The sequence below is a fragment of the Accipiter gentilis genome, chromosome W (genome assembly GCF_929443795.1).
Source record: "Accipiter gentilis chromosome W, bAccGen1.1, whole genome shotgun sequence".
Lineage (NCBI taxonomy): Eukaryota > Metazoa > Chordata > Aves > Accipitriformes > Accipitridae > Astur > Astur gentilis.
Genome location: NC_064918.1, coordinates 8770441 through 8789161, shown reverse-complemented (window position 1 = coordinate 8789161; position 18721 = coordinate 8770441). Strand labels below are relative to the sequence as shown.

The 18721-nt window shown below is 51.3% G+C and overlaps 2 protein-coding genes across 14 annotated transcripts in view; one reads left to right on the top strand and one right to left on the bottom strand.

Annotated features, from left to right (window-relative positions):
• Positions 1-18721, bottom strand: part of LOC126035380 (NAD-dependent protein deacetylase sirtuin-2-like) — a 195036-nt gene that overhangs the window by 17332 nt on the left and 158983 nt on the right. The window lies entirely within an intron of this gene.
• PAK4 (p21 (RAC1) activated kinase 4) overlaps positions 1-18721 on the top strand; it is a 28232-nt gene that overhangs the window by 3682 nt on the left and 5829 nt on the right. The window contains exons 3-5 of one of the 13 annotated variants that reach the window (XM_049793596.1): positions 7258-8913; positions 9064-9851; positions 10419-10567. The exons of 2 other annotated variants lie outside the window; for them this stretch is intronic. In XM_049793596.1, coding sequence (XP_049649553.1) covers positions 9844-9851; positions 10419-10567 — 157 coding nt within the window. In that variant the 5' untranslated portion in view covers positions 7258-8913; positions 9064-9843. 10 more of the 13 variants (XM_049793604.1, XM_049793605.1, XM_049793603.1 and 7 more) reach the window with 10 other exon arrangements.

Genomic DNA, 18721 nt, shown 5'->3' with positions numbered 1-18721 from the left:
GTTACAACTTGGGTAGAGCCTTCATGGCCAATTTAGCGCTGCCGGAGAAGAAATGGTTCCCTCTGAATGTCAATGGGATGTTTTCCTGGTACTGCGGGGGACTGACACACTGCCATGCTCATGTCCTGGCATGGAAAAGAGCAGCCTTTATTGCAGCGTGCGCTTTCTCCCCAACTCTAGAGGGATTTCCCGACTGCGCTGCCGGGTTTGGTTGTCCTTTTCCCAGCCAAAACGAGTGTCTGGAAAACGAGGAGCAGGGCTGGCGTGCGTGTGTGTCCTGGCTTTGTGGCAAGCTTTGCCTCCCTGGTGAGATCGCTTGCTTTGGGGCCGCATCGTTGGTGCTCGCAGGGAAGGACATGTCCCCTAAAGTCCTGCCTGGCTTGGGGAGAAATCCCAGGGACGTTTTTGCGGCTTACCTGCAGCCTAATTACAGCTGCATTGTTTTTATTTAATAAAACCCGATTTCTTCTGAGCTTAGGTGAGGAAGGGAGGAATATTTGCTGTCTGCCTCACAAATCGAGCCACAGTATTTGTGGTTTCAGAGGCAGCTTTGTGTGGCACAGGCACAGCTTGCGTTTCCAAACCGGCTTCCTGAAGGATTTGCTGTTTTCATAGATCTTTATTAATTGGCAATTGGATAATTTTTTTATTAACTCTTCAGCCCTTCGCCTGCTCTTTCTGCAGCTTTGTCGTGGTTTAACCCCAGCCAGCAACTAAGCACCATGCAGCTGCTCACTCACTCCCCCCACACCCAGTGGGATGGGGGAGAAAATCAGGAAAAGTAAAACTCCTGGGTTGAGATAAGAATGGTTTAATAGAACATAAAAAGAAGAAACTAATAATAACACTAATAAAATTACAACAGCAATAATAAAAGGATGGGAATGTACAAATGATGTGCAGTGCAATTGCTCACCACCTGCCAATTGACACCCAGCTAGTCCCCGAGTGGCGATCCCCTGCCCCCGCTCCCCCCAGTTCCTATACTAGATGGGACGTCACATGGTATGGAATACACTGTTGGCCAGTTTGGGTCAGCTGCCCTGGTTGTGTGCTGTGCCAACTTCTTGTGCCCCTCCAGCTTTCTTGCTGGCTGGGCATGAGAAGCTGAAAAATCCTTGACTTTAGTCTAAACACTACTTAGCAACAACTGAAAACATCGGTGTTATCAACATTCTTCTCATACTGAACTCAAAACACAGCACTGTACCAGCTACTAGGAAGACAATTAACTCTATCCCAGCTGAAACCAGGACAAGCTTTAAACCAAACCCTTCAAAGCTGCTTCTCTCTGAGTAAATGATTCAGGGCGTGAGGTTCTTGCTTGGTTTTCGTGTGCTTGCATTGCAGGTGGAGGATGTTTAAGTAATGATGATTTTCATTATGTCCAACTTTATTAGAGAAAGTGTAATTGTTTTGAACTGTGCTCACTCACTCCGTTTTTTCTTTCCTCATGTTGTGCACTTACACAGTGCAAATAAGCTGTAATTTCTGTAAATGATGTAAGGGGCTAATTAAAGGTTTTATTCAACTAATCAGCTTGCACTTTAATTAGCACCAAATGGTAATCGTTTGCCGAAACATAAATTGACTTCTTGGCTGCCTGTTATGGGAGGATCCAGCCCATTCCGGCAGGACTATCAGAAAAGGGGTGCAGGGGTGCGTGCTCTGCCTCCCATCGAGGGAGCCCGGCTTCGTTAACCCCAGCACCACCGTAGATGTTAATGAACTGTTGCCAAAGACATAAATTCATGGTTTCACCTTCCTACCATGCAGCATGCTCCGTCTGGGCAGGCAGTATCAAATCGGGTCATTAAAATCTCTTGGCCTGACGAAGGGGGGAGCGTTGGCTGGCGCAGTACCAGCTCAGAGCTTTTATTTCCCTGTTTTCCGAGGCCAGGCTGTGCGAAGTTGACGTGGTGGCTGCCTGCCTGCAGCGTCGGCACGGCTGCACGTTGTGCAAATGTGACTGTGTTTTTACCATCACTAATACCACATCAGGGCCTTTCCAGCAACTGGAGAGGGAGCTGAGTGCTGATCACTCTCTAAATATACCTTGAAATCACCTGACACCAATGTCTCATTGCTCTGCTGTGCCAGAGCCTCCTGGCTCGTTGAGAGCATGTGTAATTAATGTGCCATGCGGGGGGGGGGGGAAGAGCTGGAAATGGCTGTGTCAGTCCTGGTTTGCATTCTTGGCATGCGTTGCTCCCCTGACCCTGCAGCTTCTGGCTCAGAGGAAACCTTGTGCTGCAAAAAAAAGCTGAGCCCAGCCAGAAATTTGTGCTCCGTGGAGCACATTTGGGTCTGGTGGCGTCGGAGAATTGTGCCAAAAGGTGTCGGTCACATCCGTGTGTGCTGTGACAAAGTACAGCTGTCCGCAGCGAGAACACAGAGATATGCAAGGGGTCTGAAGTGTCTCCATCTCGTTAATGCTCAAGGGGAGGCCTTGGGTTTTGTGATTGTGTGTGAGGTTGGGGTTTTTGGGTTTTTTCCTCTTTTTTTCCTCCCTGAAACAAATACTTCAGTTGATTAAAATGTTCTCGCCTTACAAACTGCCTCTGAGGTGACTCCTCCTCTTTCCTTTGAGAGCAGGCTCCTGCAGAATAGCTGCTTTGTCAGGAAGTAGATTTAACAAGCACTGGGGTAGGTCTCTTGAGCTCCTCCTGCATCCCTGGTGGATCACCTCCCCCATCTCCCAGAGCTTCCTAATGGTCTTTTGCTAATGAAGAGCAGTGCTGTAATGTGGCATCCCACATTTGGCGTCATAAGAGGTGGTAGCAACAGCAAGACTGTGGTGTGTCAACCCCATGAGAAATCCCCCCCTTTTCTGGTGCCTTCCCCACCAGGAATATCTGCAGTGTCGTATCAGTGGAGGAACAGCTGGGGTGAAGGTGGGGATGTCAGCAGCGATGGGGTGAAGGCCAGGCTGATGCTGGCGGAGCCTGCCACAGAGCATTCCTCCTTCACCTCCCACTTTGTGCACGTGATTTAATGAGTTCCCTTGCAGTCGGGTGAGAGGGACATGGCCAATTTAGGAGCCTGGCATATTTGGGCTGGTGGTCCCTGCTTGGCGCATCAGGACTCCCAACTCCAGCAGAGCTATCGAGGGTTCATGCAGGGACCCCTCTGCCCTTGGAGTAGAGAGGGAGTGAGAAGAGGAGGTTGCCCACCCCACGTCTTTCTTGCTTAATAAGGATTTTTAAGCCCAAACTGTGTTTACAAGTACAGTCGGCTGCCAGGTTGCATTAAAATCATCATTACAAGTAATTCCCCTCCAAGGCTGCTGGGACAGCAAGACTGGTTGCGCGTAAATGGAAGGGACTTTGGCTTGCTTGGTGCTTGTTTATTGTCTGAAGCTTTCTGTTGCCTATCGACCCGCTCCCAGGTCAGGCGACGTCCCCATGGAGCTCTTCCCGATGCAGATTACCAACCTTTTGCTGCTGCTGGGGTTATCTGGTTTCGATAAATAATCACAGAATAAAAACAACACAGTCTCAGCAATCTCACTCTCGCACAGCCTCAAACGTGCTCCTTCAGCAGGAGTCAGGTGCGTGGGGGACCCCACTCCACATCTTGGGGTGCCAGCATCACTGTGGGATATGCAGCCGACTGAGGGCTCCCGTCCTCCACGAAGGAGCCCCAAGAGGTAAATGCAGAGCGCAGTGGCTCTGAGCCTGCCGAAGGCTAATCGGGTTTTGTCAAGCCCCGGGTTGAGCCTGTACTCGCTTTTCTTGTTTCTTTTTTCTTTTTATCCATTGCTGAAGAGCCGGAGCATCTGAATTAAATAAATGGAGGAACCTTAGATGGTTTTGTTTACTTCCCCAGTGGCTTAATGCCTTGTTCAGCCGTCAGAATAAACATATCTGCTACAGATCGAGTTTCTCTCCACCCTTGACCAAAGGGATCTTCTGCGCAGAGGAACCTGTTTGTCCTGGCCGTGATAGGTGGGAGCAGAAGATGACAGATATAAACTGGGAGACTCTTTTCTTCTTTAAATCAGTTTGGAACTTCCTCTTGAAATCATGCTCGAGTGTTTGGCTAACCCTACTGCAAGTGGGGGAGTCACAGGTGTAATAGCTCCTCAGCTAGGTTGGCAGTTGTTCCTGATCCCCTCTCCCAAAACAGTCCATCCTTCTGAGGTTTTCCGAACCAGTTGTTAAATTGTTTCTGCTTCCAGAACAGATATCCCAAAAATGGTGTGCAATTTGCATGTCTTGACATCCTTTTAATTAAAAGCACCTGCTTTCTGCATTGCCAAGTACCTAGTAGGATGGGGTTTCCTTAATTTTGGATCTTTTAGGCTGGATTTTGCTCAAGGATTGTCGCTGTTCGAAAAGTTGCACGTTCGCCCGATACCACTTTGCTGGGAAAGCAGCTGTGCGTGGAGCTGGTCCTTGGGGCTGAGCTGTTGGTGCTCTTTGCTGATTAAAACAGATGTACCCAAGCGCAGATTTAGATCCTGGCTCAAGGCCCTTGTCTGTGCTCCTGGCTGGCGTAGGTGTAGGTCTGCAGGGTTTTGAGGAAGGATTTTGGGTCAGGACAGCAGCTCACAGCTCCTGGAGGAGCCTGGACTTGAGCATTTCTAGTCCTCCCATCCCTCTGGCACATCCAGCTGGAGATGGATGCTCTGGGTCCACGTATGGATGTTAGGTCCAGACTAAAACCCAAGCATGTGAAGGCTGCTCAGGTAGCTCTCAGGGGCCGCACGCTTCTGCTGCCTCCCAGGGGTTCAGCACATCATCTCTGCTCAGAAACGAGCTCCGCACATCCCTCCTGGCTGGCTCCCTATTTAATTTCTGCGCTAATTATCTTCTGGTGCCCTGGGGTGCGGTCCTCTTGCCCTCCGCACAGCAGTTGGGCACCGGAGCACTTCTGCTCAGAGATTAAATGAACGAAGGCTTTCCAAGTGTCCGCCTGTCAGGGAGAAACACTGTTTGAATGTAATGGTGGGGAAAGTGGAGGTTAGCAAGCGGAGTGAGTTTTGTGTGATGTCCTGCATCGAAGGGTCTCCTGACAAAGCAGAGTAGAGCCAGAGGATTAATTTGGGTCCGGAGCTGATTTTGGAAAGTGATTTCCCAAAGCAACCCAAGATTTCATCTCCTGTGTGTCCGTGCGTGCAGCTAATTCTGCTTTACAGGGAGAAATTTGGTCTGCGGAGCTTCTGCCTGTATCTCTGGAAACTGAGATAAGGGTAATTGGAGCTCATGCTTCGAGGCACAAATTGTGTCTCTGGGGAATGGGAGGACTGGCCCTTTTCTGGTACAATATTGTGCCATGGTGTTTTAAGGGGGAGTTTCTGGTGCTGGGTGGCTTTGTCTGATGGGGGGGGGATTGCACTGGCCCCATGAACCTTTAGAGAATAAGGTAAAATTCAGCATTAGCTGAATCAAAGCTGGTGGGTTTGATTTTTGGCCAGAGCTCTTGGTGGGTACACCAAAACCCAGGTGTACCCCTTTTCTTTTTGTAGAAAATATTCCAGTAGTTTTGGAAAAATCCCATCACCGTCATTGTTGTTTCTTCCTCTCATGCTGGTTTTTTTTGAGCACGGTAGCTGGTTGCATGAAGGACGGGAATCCTTTTCCGAAGCTTGCCATCGGCAGCTTCTGCTGTTCTCTAGCACCTCTTCTCCAAAGACCTCGGAGCTCTTCGTAATCATCTTCTGCTCTGAGAAGCCAGTATTATCCTGCTCTATTGAAGGGGAAACTGAAGTGCCTGGAGGTGACTCACTCCTCGTTGCAGGGCAAGTCAGGAGAAGAGCTGTGAACAGACTCCCAGAAACCTGCCTTTTGGCATTAAAGCAGGAAAAGGACTGGAGTTGTGGCAGGGTGATGACTGCGGAGTGGATGGAAAAAGGCAAAAATTAAAATAGTTTTGCACTCAAAGCCTAAACTTTCCGCCACAAAGAAAATGCCTCGCTAGGCTGGTTTTTGTGTGTGCTGGTAACTGTTTTGGATCCAGTGTTGCTTTGCCACTGCTCTGTGGAGCATCAAATGCAGATGGAAATAGTGAGGCTTCATGTTTGTGCAGCTCTGAAACAATATTTTGATTTTCTGGCTTAACCCTCGTTTCACTGACGCTGGGCTTTGCCAAAACAATTACTTTCTTACAGCTGTTCACAGCAAATCAAGGCAATTGTACCGGTATAAATAAATTGGGAGATTTATCCAGATGCGAAATAACCTGTCAAAAGCTCCCCTCTGTTTTCTAGCAGGCAGTACCCTGATTTTGGATCGTGAGGTGTCTGTACAAAGAGCTGTGCCCACACAGATGGGTGCTGCAGCCATCCCCAATTTCAGTCAGCAGCATTGCTGGCCATGTCGCAGAGTCAAATGGTCGCTCGCTGTCACAAGCTCTGCTGAATCCAAACTGATTTATTCCTTAAAAACAACCCCAATAAAACAACCTCCTGCAATTGTTTCCCTTCCCATTTGTGGCAGGTGATGGGATTAATGTTTAACCTCTCTCTGCCTGGTCTGCAGGTGGTTTTGGAGGGAGCTCGTCAAGCACTTGCCTTCTCTCCCCACAAGCCCTGGCTTGTCAAGGTCCGCAGGCTCCTGCACCTGAAACTTCTGTGCAAGCATTTTCCCCGTGCTCAGGGCAGGAGCAGCGACGTCTCATTGTGGGATGCTGCTGAACTCCATGGTGGGGGTCACATAGCCATGGCCCCCGCTTGGTGCTGCTGACCCGATGGTCCAGCACCTGGACCTCTAAGGCATTGGGCTCACTTTTTCACCCCTGCTTCCCCAGACAGTCAGAGCTGTCTTGCCGCACATCATGCCAGGGCAGTGGGATGGTGCTGGGGTGTCCCCCTCTGTGGCTCAGTGCCCCCCCCAGCAGGACGGAGGAGACTCTCAAAAGACGGCAGCAAATGTCCGCTGTGGCTGCAGGTAAAACACCTGGGGCTGCTCTGTGCTGCGCAGGTTGAGCTCAAGCCCCACTGCTGGAGGTGCAGGGACGTGCACCGAGCACCGGCAGTTAGGCAGAGTTTTTGATGTACTGGTTCCCTGTGCTGCCGCGTCCTGCAGGCCGGAAGTTTTGCTTTGGGACAACAGGATTAAAGAAAATTAATCCCCTTTGATCGAGCTTTTGAGGCTGTGTTTGGAGAGGTGCATTGCCTCTGAAACCAGGAGGATCCTTGCAGGGGTTACTAAGTACTTCAAATGCTTTGAATTCCAGGATTCTTCTTCCACTTCATCATCTGCCTGGGGACATCGGGTTCTTTTAAGCAGTAACCCGTGGTTTAATCCATCCCAGGTACCGCACCGTCGCCCTGCCATGCCCTCCTGCCACCTGCGCACTCAGGCAGCCTCAACCAGGTCCGTTTTTGGCCGCTTGTCTTCCTCAAGCAGCCCAGCGCAGGGCTGGAAGGATGACACCTCTCCTTCTCTTTGAAGATTGCCGCTCCCAGCTCCGGATGGTTCCCTTCTCGCTTGTGCAAAGCCAGCTGGGCCAGTTCAACCCGCCCTCGCTGGCAGGTTAAACAAACCTGAGCAAAGCATTACACTTCCGCCATCTCGATGAGGCAGACACTGACGTCCTTGGCTGGAAGAGGACGCCCATCTCTGCTGCTTTGCTTCAGGTTTGTCCTTCAAGATCTTCCATCCTCAGAGAATGTGATACCATTGAGGAAATCCTAGGTTTCCAGCTGAGCTGCTGGTGGCCCTTCTAGTACGAGGTGATTTATCAGCAGGTACGAAATCCTCTTGGCGCAGCCCTTGCTGTGCAAATATCAAGCCATCGTTCAAGGTTTTTAAAGCAAAATGTAAGAACAAAGGCTGGAGCAATATCAGCTTGAAGCCGTGTGAGAAGTTTATTGCCAAATAAAAGGTGATAGCAGGGCTGAGTCTGTACCACATAGGCCATGGGGAGATGAAGTCTCTGTAATAGCTGATACATCGCTTTTTTCCACTGATATTTTGAAACTTTGTTGTGCGAGCAAAGCCTGCTTCGTCTTCTGGTAGGGCTGAGTTGTGAGTGGAGTTCATTTTGGAGATAAGCTTTTGTTCCGGGGCTCTGAGGCACTATCAGGATGTGCTTGCACAGTGGGAAGGGACTAATTAGGTGGTACCGAGCAGGCAAGGGTGCTGCAGGTTCAGGAAACATCAGGATCATCGTCTGCAAGGTGAGGATTAGGAAGACATGCGCCTTCGCTAATTTTGTTCAAATTCTGAAAGATTTGGGGGCTAGAGCTATTTCTTTAGTGTGCTTATATCTTTCTATGAATTAATTAGTGTGTTTCACAAGGCGCTGAAATTGATGCTGAGGGCTCTTTGTGCTCTTGGCAGCTGAAGAGAGCAGCTGGTGAATTTTTGTAGTCGCAGCAGCTTTTGAAGACGTGCGAATTGGAGGTTTTTAAGCCTTTGCTTGTTCGTACTGACACAAGAGAAATAACTTTCCAGAAGGACAAAAGGGTCTTGCCTCTTGCATTAACAGAGATGCCATGGCTCGAGTTCTTCCCAGTTCTCCGCTGCTGTTTTTCTCCTTCCCAAACAGATAAAACGAGGAATGCATGAACACTAAAATGTGATCTCAAGCCTGTTCTCAAGCTTCTGGGGGGCTTGGGATGAATTCAGTGCTTTTCACCAAGCTAGGTAACATCTTAAATCGCTGTGGCCACGACTCTCTATTAAGGTTTTAAGCGAACTACCTTTTCCCTCCGAGCACGCGTGCAGCTCTTGCATCCCGAAAGGCTCTGGTGCCAACGGATCCAGGCTCGTGAATTCGCCCAGCGCAGGTGTCTGCCCATGGAGCTGCCGTTCAAGACCCCCCCGAGCAATGCAGCAGCATCAGGATCCTCCATCCTGGTGATGCCGAGAACACCCTGCTTGAGCTGCACCGAAACACGCTCCTTCACCACATCCTCTGAACACCCATGGCACTCTGGTATCTTCTCCAGCCAAGCAGCGTGAGGTTGTGACTTGTGAAATTGGAGAGGGGGGGGGGGGGGGGGGGGGGGGAAAAAAAGAACAACAAGTGGTGGGAGAGGTTAGTCTTCATCTGATGATCTTTTTTTATTATTTTTTTTCCCCTGGACACCACATCCTTCTGGTGTGATTCTAGGAAAGCTTCCAAGCGCCAATTAGCAGTCCAGTGGTGGTGCAGAAGATATTTTGATCCATGAATATTCTGAAAGAGAATAAATATGAGGAAAATTAGTGCAAATGGGAAGTGAGCAATCTTGTTGTAAACCATGATAAATGATTAACATTCCCAACTGTGTTTTTTTTTACCCACCCTCCCTACTTGTAAAAGGCATTTGAATAAAAATAAGACCTTCTCAGCTGCGAGACATCATTGGGCTCCATTGGATGGAGTTGGCAAAGGTGTAGCCATGGTGGCTTGACTCTTATCACCTGCAGGTGCCTGCTGCTCTCTGCCATCTTGCCCTCACTGCCCAGTTCGTGGTCTGGCACCTTCCCAGCAAACGCCAATGGGGTGGACAGTGCGTGGCAGAGGCTCGCAGCTGCTCAGGTGCTTGGCATGGTGGACTGCCATTGATTTGCGATGCCAGGCAAACCTCCCAAGTTTGTCCGTGAGATTCGCCAGCTCATCAGGCCAATTCGAGGGTGTTTCCTTTGAGCAAAAGCTGAAGGGAAGAAAAGAGAGGAGTGAAATACACACGCTGACATCAAAGTTTTGCTTTTCTGTGCCGGAGAGGGCTCGGACATTGTTCCCCCTTGCAGCGAGTGAGCTGGAGAGTGCGTGCTACCTCATGGGACCTACCAATTAGTGCTGCTTTTGTTTAGGAAACGGCATCACTCTCGTTCAGCTGGAAGACGGTGGAAGAGGCAGAGGCTTTAGGCAGCAGAGTTATGATCCTTACCCTTAGGTGAGGCTCTGATGTCCAGGTGAGGAGCTCCTTAGCTCATCCTCACACAGAGGGTCCAGATTGCACCTGGAGTCCCCCAGCCAGGCTTCAGGGGTCACGTATCTTAACAAGGGGTCTTAAAACCAGCAAAACCCATGGGAGCTGGGGCTGCAGGTCACTGGTCCTGGCCATGAGGGGCTTGGTTACTGCAGTGCCAGCGTGTGCCAGCAGTCCCAGCCGATAGGCATGCTTCACTGGTGTGCTCTGTGTCCACACCCCAGGGCAAGAACATGCTTTTAGGGGCTCTTGAGAAAGCTGGGTGAACATGCTGAGGGGACGCGCAGTGGGAGGGAGGCACGCTGGAAGCATGGCGTGGCAAAGGGCTGCTACCCTGACCGGGGGAAATTCCCCTGGCTGGGAGGGCTGGTTCTTCCTGCTGGGGTGGCTGGCGGGTTTTCTGCCGGCTCTTGCCTGCCCTTTCCTTCCTTCCCCATCTCTTGATCCCCAGCCACCCCGAGGGGCACTTGACTGGCTGCTTTGTTTCAAATGTTGCTGCCTCATTGGTTCCCAGCTCAACTCTCCTCTATTCTTGCTCGCTTCTTGCAAGCTTTGTCTTTAACCCCTCCAAGCCTTGCAGCGGCCACCCTGCCATCTCCTCTCCCAGCTATTCCTCCCTCCTCGCTCTCTCGACGGATTACCGGCCTTGCGGCATGGGCGAGAGTTCAACGGCAGCGGCGCTCCCAGTCCTGGAAAATGGTAATAACGTCTGTTAAATCGTGGGGGGGGCCGTAGTGCCGGCATTAGTCACTGTGTTGGGTGCGCAGAGACAGCGGCAAGCTGTTATTTCAGTCCCTGACTTCAGAGTGGGAAGCAAGCAGGACAAGCTTTGCTCGGCAAGCAGCTTTGCCTCCCTGGACCCCTTTTGGGGTATGCTGGGGTTAACCGCGCTGCTCTCCCCTGTCCCAATCCATCCCCGGCATCCAACCACTGGAGGATGAAGGAGAGGAAAGTCCAGCCGTCCCCGTGCGAGCCTGGAGCCCATGGGAGCCCAGCGGCAGGAATGTCTGCCTGCGAAACTGGTTCTGGAGGGCGATAAGAGCAGGTTGGGAAGTACGCGAAGCTGGGAAAGTCAGCACTGCGGCCGGGAGGGGGAGAAAACGCCAGTGGGGAGAGCTGTGTGCCAGGACCAGCGCATTGGCCAGGTCCTCCATAGGCAGCAATCGTTTCCCCCGCAGGGCTGGGAGCGGCTGGCGGGGTCCGGGAACCCGGTGGGGAGTCTGGGAGCATGGACCCCAGTTGGCTTGGGGAGCTGATGGTGGATTGCCCCAATCCATAGGTCTCCCCACGTCCCAGCCCCTGTCCTGCGCTCATCCGCCCATTGCTCGCTGGTGCTGGGGGAGGCGCTTTGGAGTTTGCAGCGTCAGGATTTGGGAGCTCTGCCACTGGCCTGGAGCATTGGGCTGGAGCTGCTGGCCCCCAGCGTGAGCTGTGACACACACACCCCCCCCCAGCCTCCTTTGTCCCACAAGGGGCCACCCGTGCACGGTTTTGGGGGGGGGGGTTCCTCAGTCCCCACGTCTCTCTCGGGGCAAGGGCTTGGGGTGAACTTCTCTCCCTCCTCCCCCTCTGGCTTGCAGGAAGCAGGAGGATGGTGAAGGTGAGTAATGCAGAGTCTGGCTGATTTTTATGTTTGTTTTTTTTAATGAGTTTTAACCAGGGTGTTTTGGGAGGGGGGAGCTCTCAGAGGAGGTTTATTCCCTTTCTGAGCCTGAGCCGGGTCCAGCGGCTGTTGGAAACGCGTGGAGCAACAGGGGATCTCTCCATCTTGCTGGCTGAAGCAGGTCTGTTGTTCGTTAGCAGCGCTGCGAGGTGAGGCCGGTGTTTCGGGGGGAAACGGAGTTATTTCTGACAAGGAGGACGGGAGGGACTCTCATTTTCCTTGCACATAGGGGTGAGCCTGTTTGCATGGGAAGGAAAAGGGGAAAAATTGAAAACCCAGCAAGCAGGGGAAAACTGAACCCCACATCTGTGCCACACACAGGGTTTGGACTTTAAAAACTGGATATCCCTTTGGCAGGGTGTCCTGCTCAGCCGCAGCTGGCATGCGGGTTAATGGTGTGGAAGGGCTGGTTGCTGGCTAACGCTTCCTAGCTGCTGGCAAGCAAAAGGTTGTTCTTGCCTGGAAACAAGAGGAGGAAATAATGTCACCTAGAGCCAGCTGCCTGCTGTCACGGTGGGAACAAGGCTTTGGGAGTTTGTAAGACCCCCCCTAAAACCCCTTATGTCTGAGTCTGACCTGGCCTGAGGAGGAGACCTGAATGCCAGAGTCGGTTGTGAATGGATGCAGTGGGTGACAGCGCTGGCACCCAGGGGGTTCCTTTTGCTCTCGGGCATCCCGTGGGCTCCTCTGAACCTCGGAGGAGGCTCTGGGTGAGCTGAGCTGATGCCGGGGGCAGCCAGGACTCCAGAGCCCCCTTTGTGTGGGTTTGGGTTTTTTTTCCTCAAGTACCACATAATTTGTCCAGCTTCTGAGCACCCTCAGCTAAAATTGTGTCTCAAAATCCAAACTTCACCTGCGTCAGGCAGAAAGTCTCTGCAGAGCCTGGGGTAGGGAGAGCAGCTCTGGGATGTGAACGTGGTGCAGCTGCAGGAAGCCCCTTTCTGCTGCTCCAGGGAGCAGCAGCGGCCGGACCAGATGTTTATTTTGCTGGGCCCGATGTGTTTAAAGAGGAGACGAGTGTGTGAACCACGTACAGCTGCACCAGATATTTATTCTTAGGCACGGGGACAAACGGGACGCTGCTTCTGGATCCTGCTGGGGATCTGTTAAATCTGTTTGCCATTTGTCCACGCTAATGGCAGGACACTCTCCTGCCAATGGACTTTCAAATCTATCAGTTTCAGATTTTATGCAAAGGAACAAATTGCCTGCATGCACCTTTGTCATCTCCCCCCCCCCCCCCCTTTATTTTTCATTTGAAAGCTGCTATTAAACTCCCCACCAGCAATAACATAGGCTTCGGGGTGTTTGTCAGCAATGGAGAATATTCTGCCGTTTTGTTTACTCAGGGCTGCTAGACGTGTTAGTTAATGGCTGACTAATTAAACAAAGCGGAGATAAAGGGAATCTGACCTGGGCTAGGACAGGGCTGAGGAATGTGTGTAGCTCTGGTGGATATCTAGCCGAGAGGGGGGAACGTGGGGGAGATGTTAACCTGCTCTTAACCCCTTCCTCCTTTTGCAGAGGGCCCCCTCCCACCATCGAGAGCTCCTCCAGGCTTGGCTCAGCCCCCCTGCCCCTTTGCGCTGCCTGTTTTCCCCCAGCCAGCCCCAAAAGGATAATTTTTTGTGAAGCCAGGGTAGATTTGGAGGCTGATTAGCTTAACTAGCAGTGTCCCAAGGTGCTCAGATGCTCCAACGTCCGGTGTGCAGGTTGATGTATATCCTCCAGGTATATTTATTTTCCTTAGACTTCCTTGCAGTTAAATGCAAAGTGAGTGTTTTTTAAACATCCCACTCAAAGTTTAGCAATTATCTCCCAAAACCAGGAGACCCTTTGCCATCCAGAAACGGGACTTCTGTCCATGCAGTGATTCTTTGCAAAGGCTCTTGCGTGCGAGGAAGGATCCTGTGCGAAGGAAGGTGGTGTTTGGGAGCAACCGGTGCAGTTGAAAGGAGGTCCAGCCTTGGTTTTCCTTTCGGGTGCAGTCCTGCCATGGGGATGGTGTGAAATGTCTGTTCCTCCCCAAAACAGCAGCAGTCTGCCTGGGCTAGAAGCTACGGGAAGCTGGCATGATGCTTTCCGTGACCATAAAAGGATGAACTGAACAAAAGCGCCTGCCCCAGGGTTACTTTTTAGCCATCGGGGTCTACAAGGTAAAGTTTTCCTGGCTTGGGAACCCCATAAACCTGCTGGCTGCATGTTCACACCTTCGTTTACCCCTAATTAATGTATTTGCCTGTGCACAGTGCAGTTTAGGATTCAACCCAGCCCAAGCTGGTGCTAGGTTGTGCTGCAGACAGCCGGAGAGCGGCTATGTCAGACCCCCAGGGTGAGCAGGTAAAATGGGGGATTGCAAATATATGGTACTCCCTCTGTTTTTTAAAGGGGGACCAGGACAGAGGTGGAGGCAACCAGGCAGAGAAAAACTTTGCTAATGGATCGAGGATTTATTCAGAAAACCTCAGATTGGGAAAGCTTGAGAGGAGGGAGTGCCTTTGCGGACACCTTGGATGCAGCGGGATGCCGGAGCACCAGAGTTGGGATTTCCTGCGTGGAGAAAGGGATTGTCTCAGGAACTGTTGAGTTTCGCACCAGACAGCCTGTCAGAAGCAGATTCAGGAGACTAAAATGGAATCATCACCTGAAGGCAGTGAAAGTGGGAAAAATGGATCCACCCCATGGCAGCCCTGGCTCTGCCGCTCTCCCCGCGCCCGCCACAGGATTTCAGCATTGTCCCTGAGTCCCTGTGTGTCCCAGGATTGTCCCCTTCTGTGGGATGGGGACAGTGTGCATAGTGGTGGGGGTGTCACCCAGCTCCCCCAGGATTCAGCCTCTTGACTCGACCAACTTCAGTCCCCTTTCAGATTTTGTCAGCTTGCTTCTAGCCTGGTCCCAGGCACCGGCCACTGTGAAACCAGCCAGTGGGGTTAGGCACTAAAGGTCATGCTCGAATCGCATCCTGCCAGCCGCAGTGTCTCCCCCAAATCCTCCTGGTGAGCTCCTTTTGGGTTTGGGCACTGCAGGATGGTGCTGCTCCTTCTGAAACTGGAGAAACGAGGGAGTTAAATAAACAAACCTTAAATAGTGGCCTAAAATGCCAGGCTTCCTTGGGTTTGTTTTACTCGGCTGCCTCCACGTCCCCCATCCCATGTGAGAGAGGAATGTGCTTCCTCCCAGTCGCCTGCTTTTACTAACAAACAAATAAAAACTGGTTTTTCCTCCACCGACGGGCTTTTGCCAGCGAGATGCAGGGCTGGAGCTGGACATGGTGAGAGGCTTGCATCGCTGTAGCTTGGTAGGCTTTCCCCTGGTGCCGGTGCTCTGTGTCCCCGGAGAGGGAATTTTTTGGTACTTTTTTTGATGTTTTAAAGCCCAAGCTGCTTCTCACGTGAAAGCGCCGACCTGCTGGTTTCAGGCAAGTGAAAGGTGGGTTAATTTGCAGCTTCATCCTCTTCTCTCCCTGGGGCTTGCACCTAAGGTGAGGAGCATTGGTGTATGGACACTGGGGCTTGAGCAGGAACCTGTTTTAAAGCATCATCTGACCCCCATTAATTACAGCACCTCCTGGACCACAGCTCACCAAGCGCCAGCAGATCCCTGGCAGTGACTGTGAACCAAGCTCTGTCATCCACCGAGTCCAGAACAAGCTGGTAGTTACGGAGATCAGCTGGTTTTGGCAACCACCAGCAGACTTGGCAACTCTCGATGCCACTGCTGGCAGGCAGATGCTGGTGTTGCCATCAGTAGCTGGAGTGTTGAGGTGGAAATAGCCAGTGCTACTGGTCTTTCCAGACTGCGGCGAGGGTGTTTCAGCAAGGGGATGCTTGTCTCGCTCACCCCTTGTTCTGCATTCACTGCACTGACCACCGGCACCCCATGTGTATGGGGCTGGACCTGGAGGATGCTCGGCAGGTATTTAATGGGGAGAAAAATTAAATGAGTTTAAGGTCCTTAAGCTGCTTTAGGAGCATTTTGAGTTGCTAATTGTTGTGGTTTAACCCCAGCCAGCAACTAAGCACCATGCAGCTGCTCACTCACTTCCCCCCCCCCCCCCCCCCCCCCAGTGGGATGGGGGAGAAAATCAGGAAAAGAAGTAAAACTTGTGGGTTGAGATAAGAACGGTTTAATAGAACAGAAAAGAAGAAACTAATAATGATAATGATAACACTAATAAAATGACAACAGCAATAATAAAAGGATTGGAATGTACAAATGATGCGCAGTGCAATTGCTCACCACCCACCAATCGACACCCAGCTAGTCCCCGAGCGGCGATCCCCCCGTCCCCGCTCCCCCCAGTTATATATGAGATGTGATGTCACATGGTATGGAATACCCCGTTGGCCAGTTTGGGTCAGCTGCCCTGGCTGTGTCCTGTGCCAACTTCTTGTGCCTCTCCAGCTTTCTCGCTGGCTGGGCATGAGAAGCTGAAAAATCCTTGACTTGAGTCTAAACACTACTTAGCAACAACTGAAAACATCAGTGTTATCAACATTCTTCTCATACTGAATTCAAAAACATAGCACAGTACCAGCTACTAGGAAGACAGTTAACTCTATCCCAGCTGAAACCAGGACATTAATCTTTCCCCTCGACTCATGCTGGTGTTTAATAGGGTCCGATAGCTCCAACCTGTTTCTGGCTCTCGTCCTGGTCGGGATATCAGCCGAGCCACGATGCATGAGAGTGAGGGCTCGCTCTCAAGTGCTCTTGCTTTAGCCCTGGATGTGGTGGTATCCATCTAAATCTTGATTTCTTTTTTTTCTCTTTACCCCAACTCAGAAATTTTTTCCTTTCCCCGACCAGGTCGGGAGGAGCAGGACTGCACTGACTTCCAGCATCTGCTTTGCTGCAGAAACTATTGAAACAATTCAAAAAACAACCTGAAATTGATTTAGGGGAGGCTTGCCAGCACTTCAGGCTCCTGCTGGACAGGATCGATCATGTACCTTTGAGCTTGGAAGGATGCGGGCGTTTGGATGGTATAAACAAGCCTCTATTGTGCCTGGCTGTGGGTGTTTACACCAGGAAAATCGGCATTGGGGTCCACCCTGGGGCCAGGCTTCCTCCGCAGCCACAGCTCTTCATCCTGGGAGACCAAGATGTGTTCAGGGATAGTCTCAAATACACCATGAATGAACAAAACTTGTAAATAAATGAAGAAAACTGGCTGCATTGGGTGACTTTGTCTTTGCAGCCTGCAAAGGGAAACCGTATAACTTGTCAGGTGAAAACTGGATTTGAATTTCATGCTGAAAACGTGCTGGCCACGCTGCTAAGTTTAGTTTCAGCAGCCTTGACTTGTATTTTAGGCTCCTCGACCTGTATTTAAGTGCCTGAGTAAACAGTCTGTTGTTCTCGCTCAGGCTGAGCATCTGCATGCCTGGCTTTTTGCAGGTCAGGCTTTTTTTCTTGCCGGTTTATTCAGCTTGTAACTTAAAACGCTGCCTTAAAACCACACCTTAAAAGTGGTTTCAAATGACACCCTTTAGGTAAAAGGCTTAAGGAACTGTGTCAGTCACCCAAGTCCAGTGAAATGACCTTTTCCTGGGTGTTGCTGGACTGCCCGGGCTTGCATTTGCTACTGACTTGCTTTCCTCGTCGCACCTTGTGGGTTTTGGTGGTTTTTTTTAAAATCTCCTAGCTTTTAATTGTGGGAGGGGGTTTTTGCTTAGTTTTTAAATTTAAGAGCATTACATCAAAGGGAGGAGGGATGCAGAAAAATGTCTGCGAGACTGGGGCTCCCAAAACTTCCCTTCTCCTGGAAGAAACAATGCCCGTGCAAGTTACGCTGGGAAGGAAGCAAAGACAAGCGGAAAGAAGCAGGATTATCCCAGAGGGGAGAAGACCCCTGCCTCCTGCAACCCCTTTATGGCTTCAGGAAGACAACCAGAACAGTTGCGGAGAGCAGAAGGACGTCCCCAACCATCTCCATGGGTCGTGTGAGCTGCCAAATCCCTGGCAGCAGCGTTATCTCACCTCCAGGATGGGTGAAAGCCTGGCGGTTGCAGTGGAAGGAAGCAGAGTCCAGCCCCAGCTGGGCTTGGAAATGCCTTTGCAGTGAGGACAGGTGTTAGTAAGTAATCCAAGCCTGTGTTGTCCCATAATTCATGGAGGCGATGGTGCTTCCCGGGGCTGAGCTGGAATGCATGGTCCCCACGGAAGCTCCGAGGAAACTTGCTGCTGCTTTAGTGTACCACCAAAAGCACACCAGGCCCCTCTGCTACCTCTCGGAGAGGTGCTGCACACCACTAGCTTTCCTTTGATGGAGAACTTTGCAGGATCAGTCACCAGGGACCAAAACAGGACCTTGATCTGGAAGACAGTAATCGTAACCAAAGTTGTTCCATGATGCAGGGGTGCATGTGAATACCACCATCCCCATCTTGGCAACACGTCCCATGTGATTGAGAAAACACCTTTAATTAGGGAGATTTTGCTCTAGATCCCGGCTAGGCACCCATCCACCTGCCTGCTAGGCTCGGGCAGACCTCTGTGCCGCTCCCTATCCAACTGGTTCCCTGTCACTTCGGGGCAGCTGGTGATGGGGAGCCAGGAGAAGACACTGCAAGGGGTTGCTTTTGGTTTGTCTGTGGCCGGCTAACGAGCCCAGAGCAGTGCAGGTGTCTGTTCAGCTGCTAGTGTTTAACTTCAGTATAATGACAAATACCTGCTGATTCCCTTGTGTGTCTGGGTGGGTGTTTTCTGCCCCAAGGAGGCTGCAATGTGTTGGTTGAAGCCCTTGGGGGGACAGTTGCCAAACTCTGGCTCCAAACCAGCGCAAGAGTAATTGCAGTGCTGCAAAACGCTTGCAAGATCAGCCCTAAATCCCTGGGTGCTGGGACACAGCGTGTCAGGGGAAGCTGCTTGTGGAACTGCTGGAAGGAGAAGAGCCTAAGAAATTGCCCACCCAGGTGGTGACAAAGAAGGACAACAGGTTGAGGAGCCGAAGCTCATTGCAGGGAATTTTCTCGTGCGCTGTACAGGCGGGCAGCCTGGAGCCCCGTAAAGCTCCCTTGGTTGCCCTGGTTTGCAATCACTGCCTTCGCATTAAAAAAATAAAGGCAGGAGGGACCTGCAAATGCATCTTCAAACAACCGGAAAAAATGGGGGATGAGAAGGACCGGTGGGGAATTGCAAACGCAGCTGCGAGGTCAGGTGGGCTATAATAACCCCCCTGGGCAGGG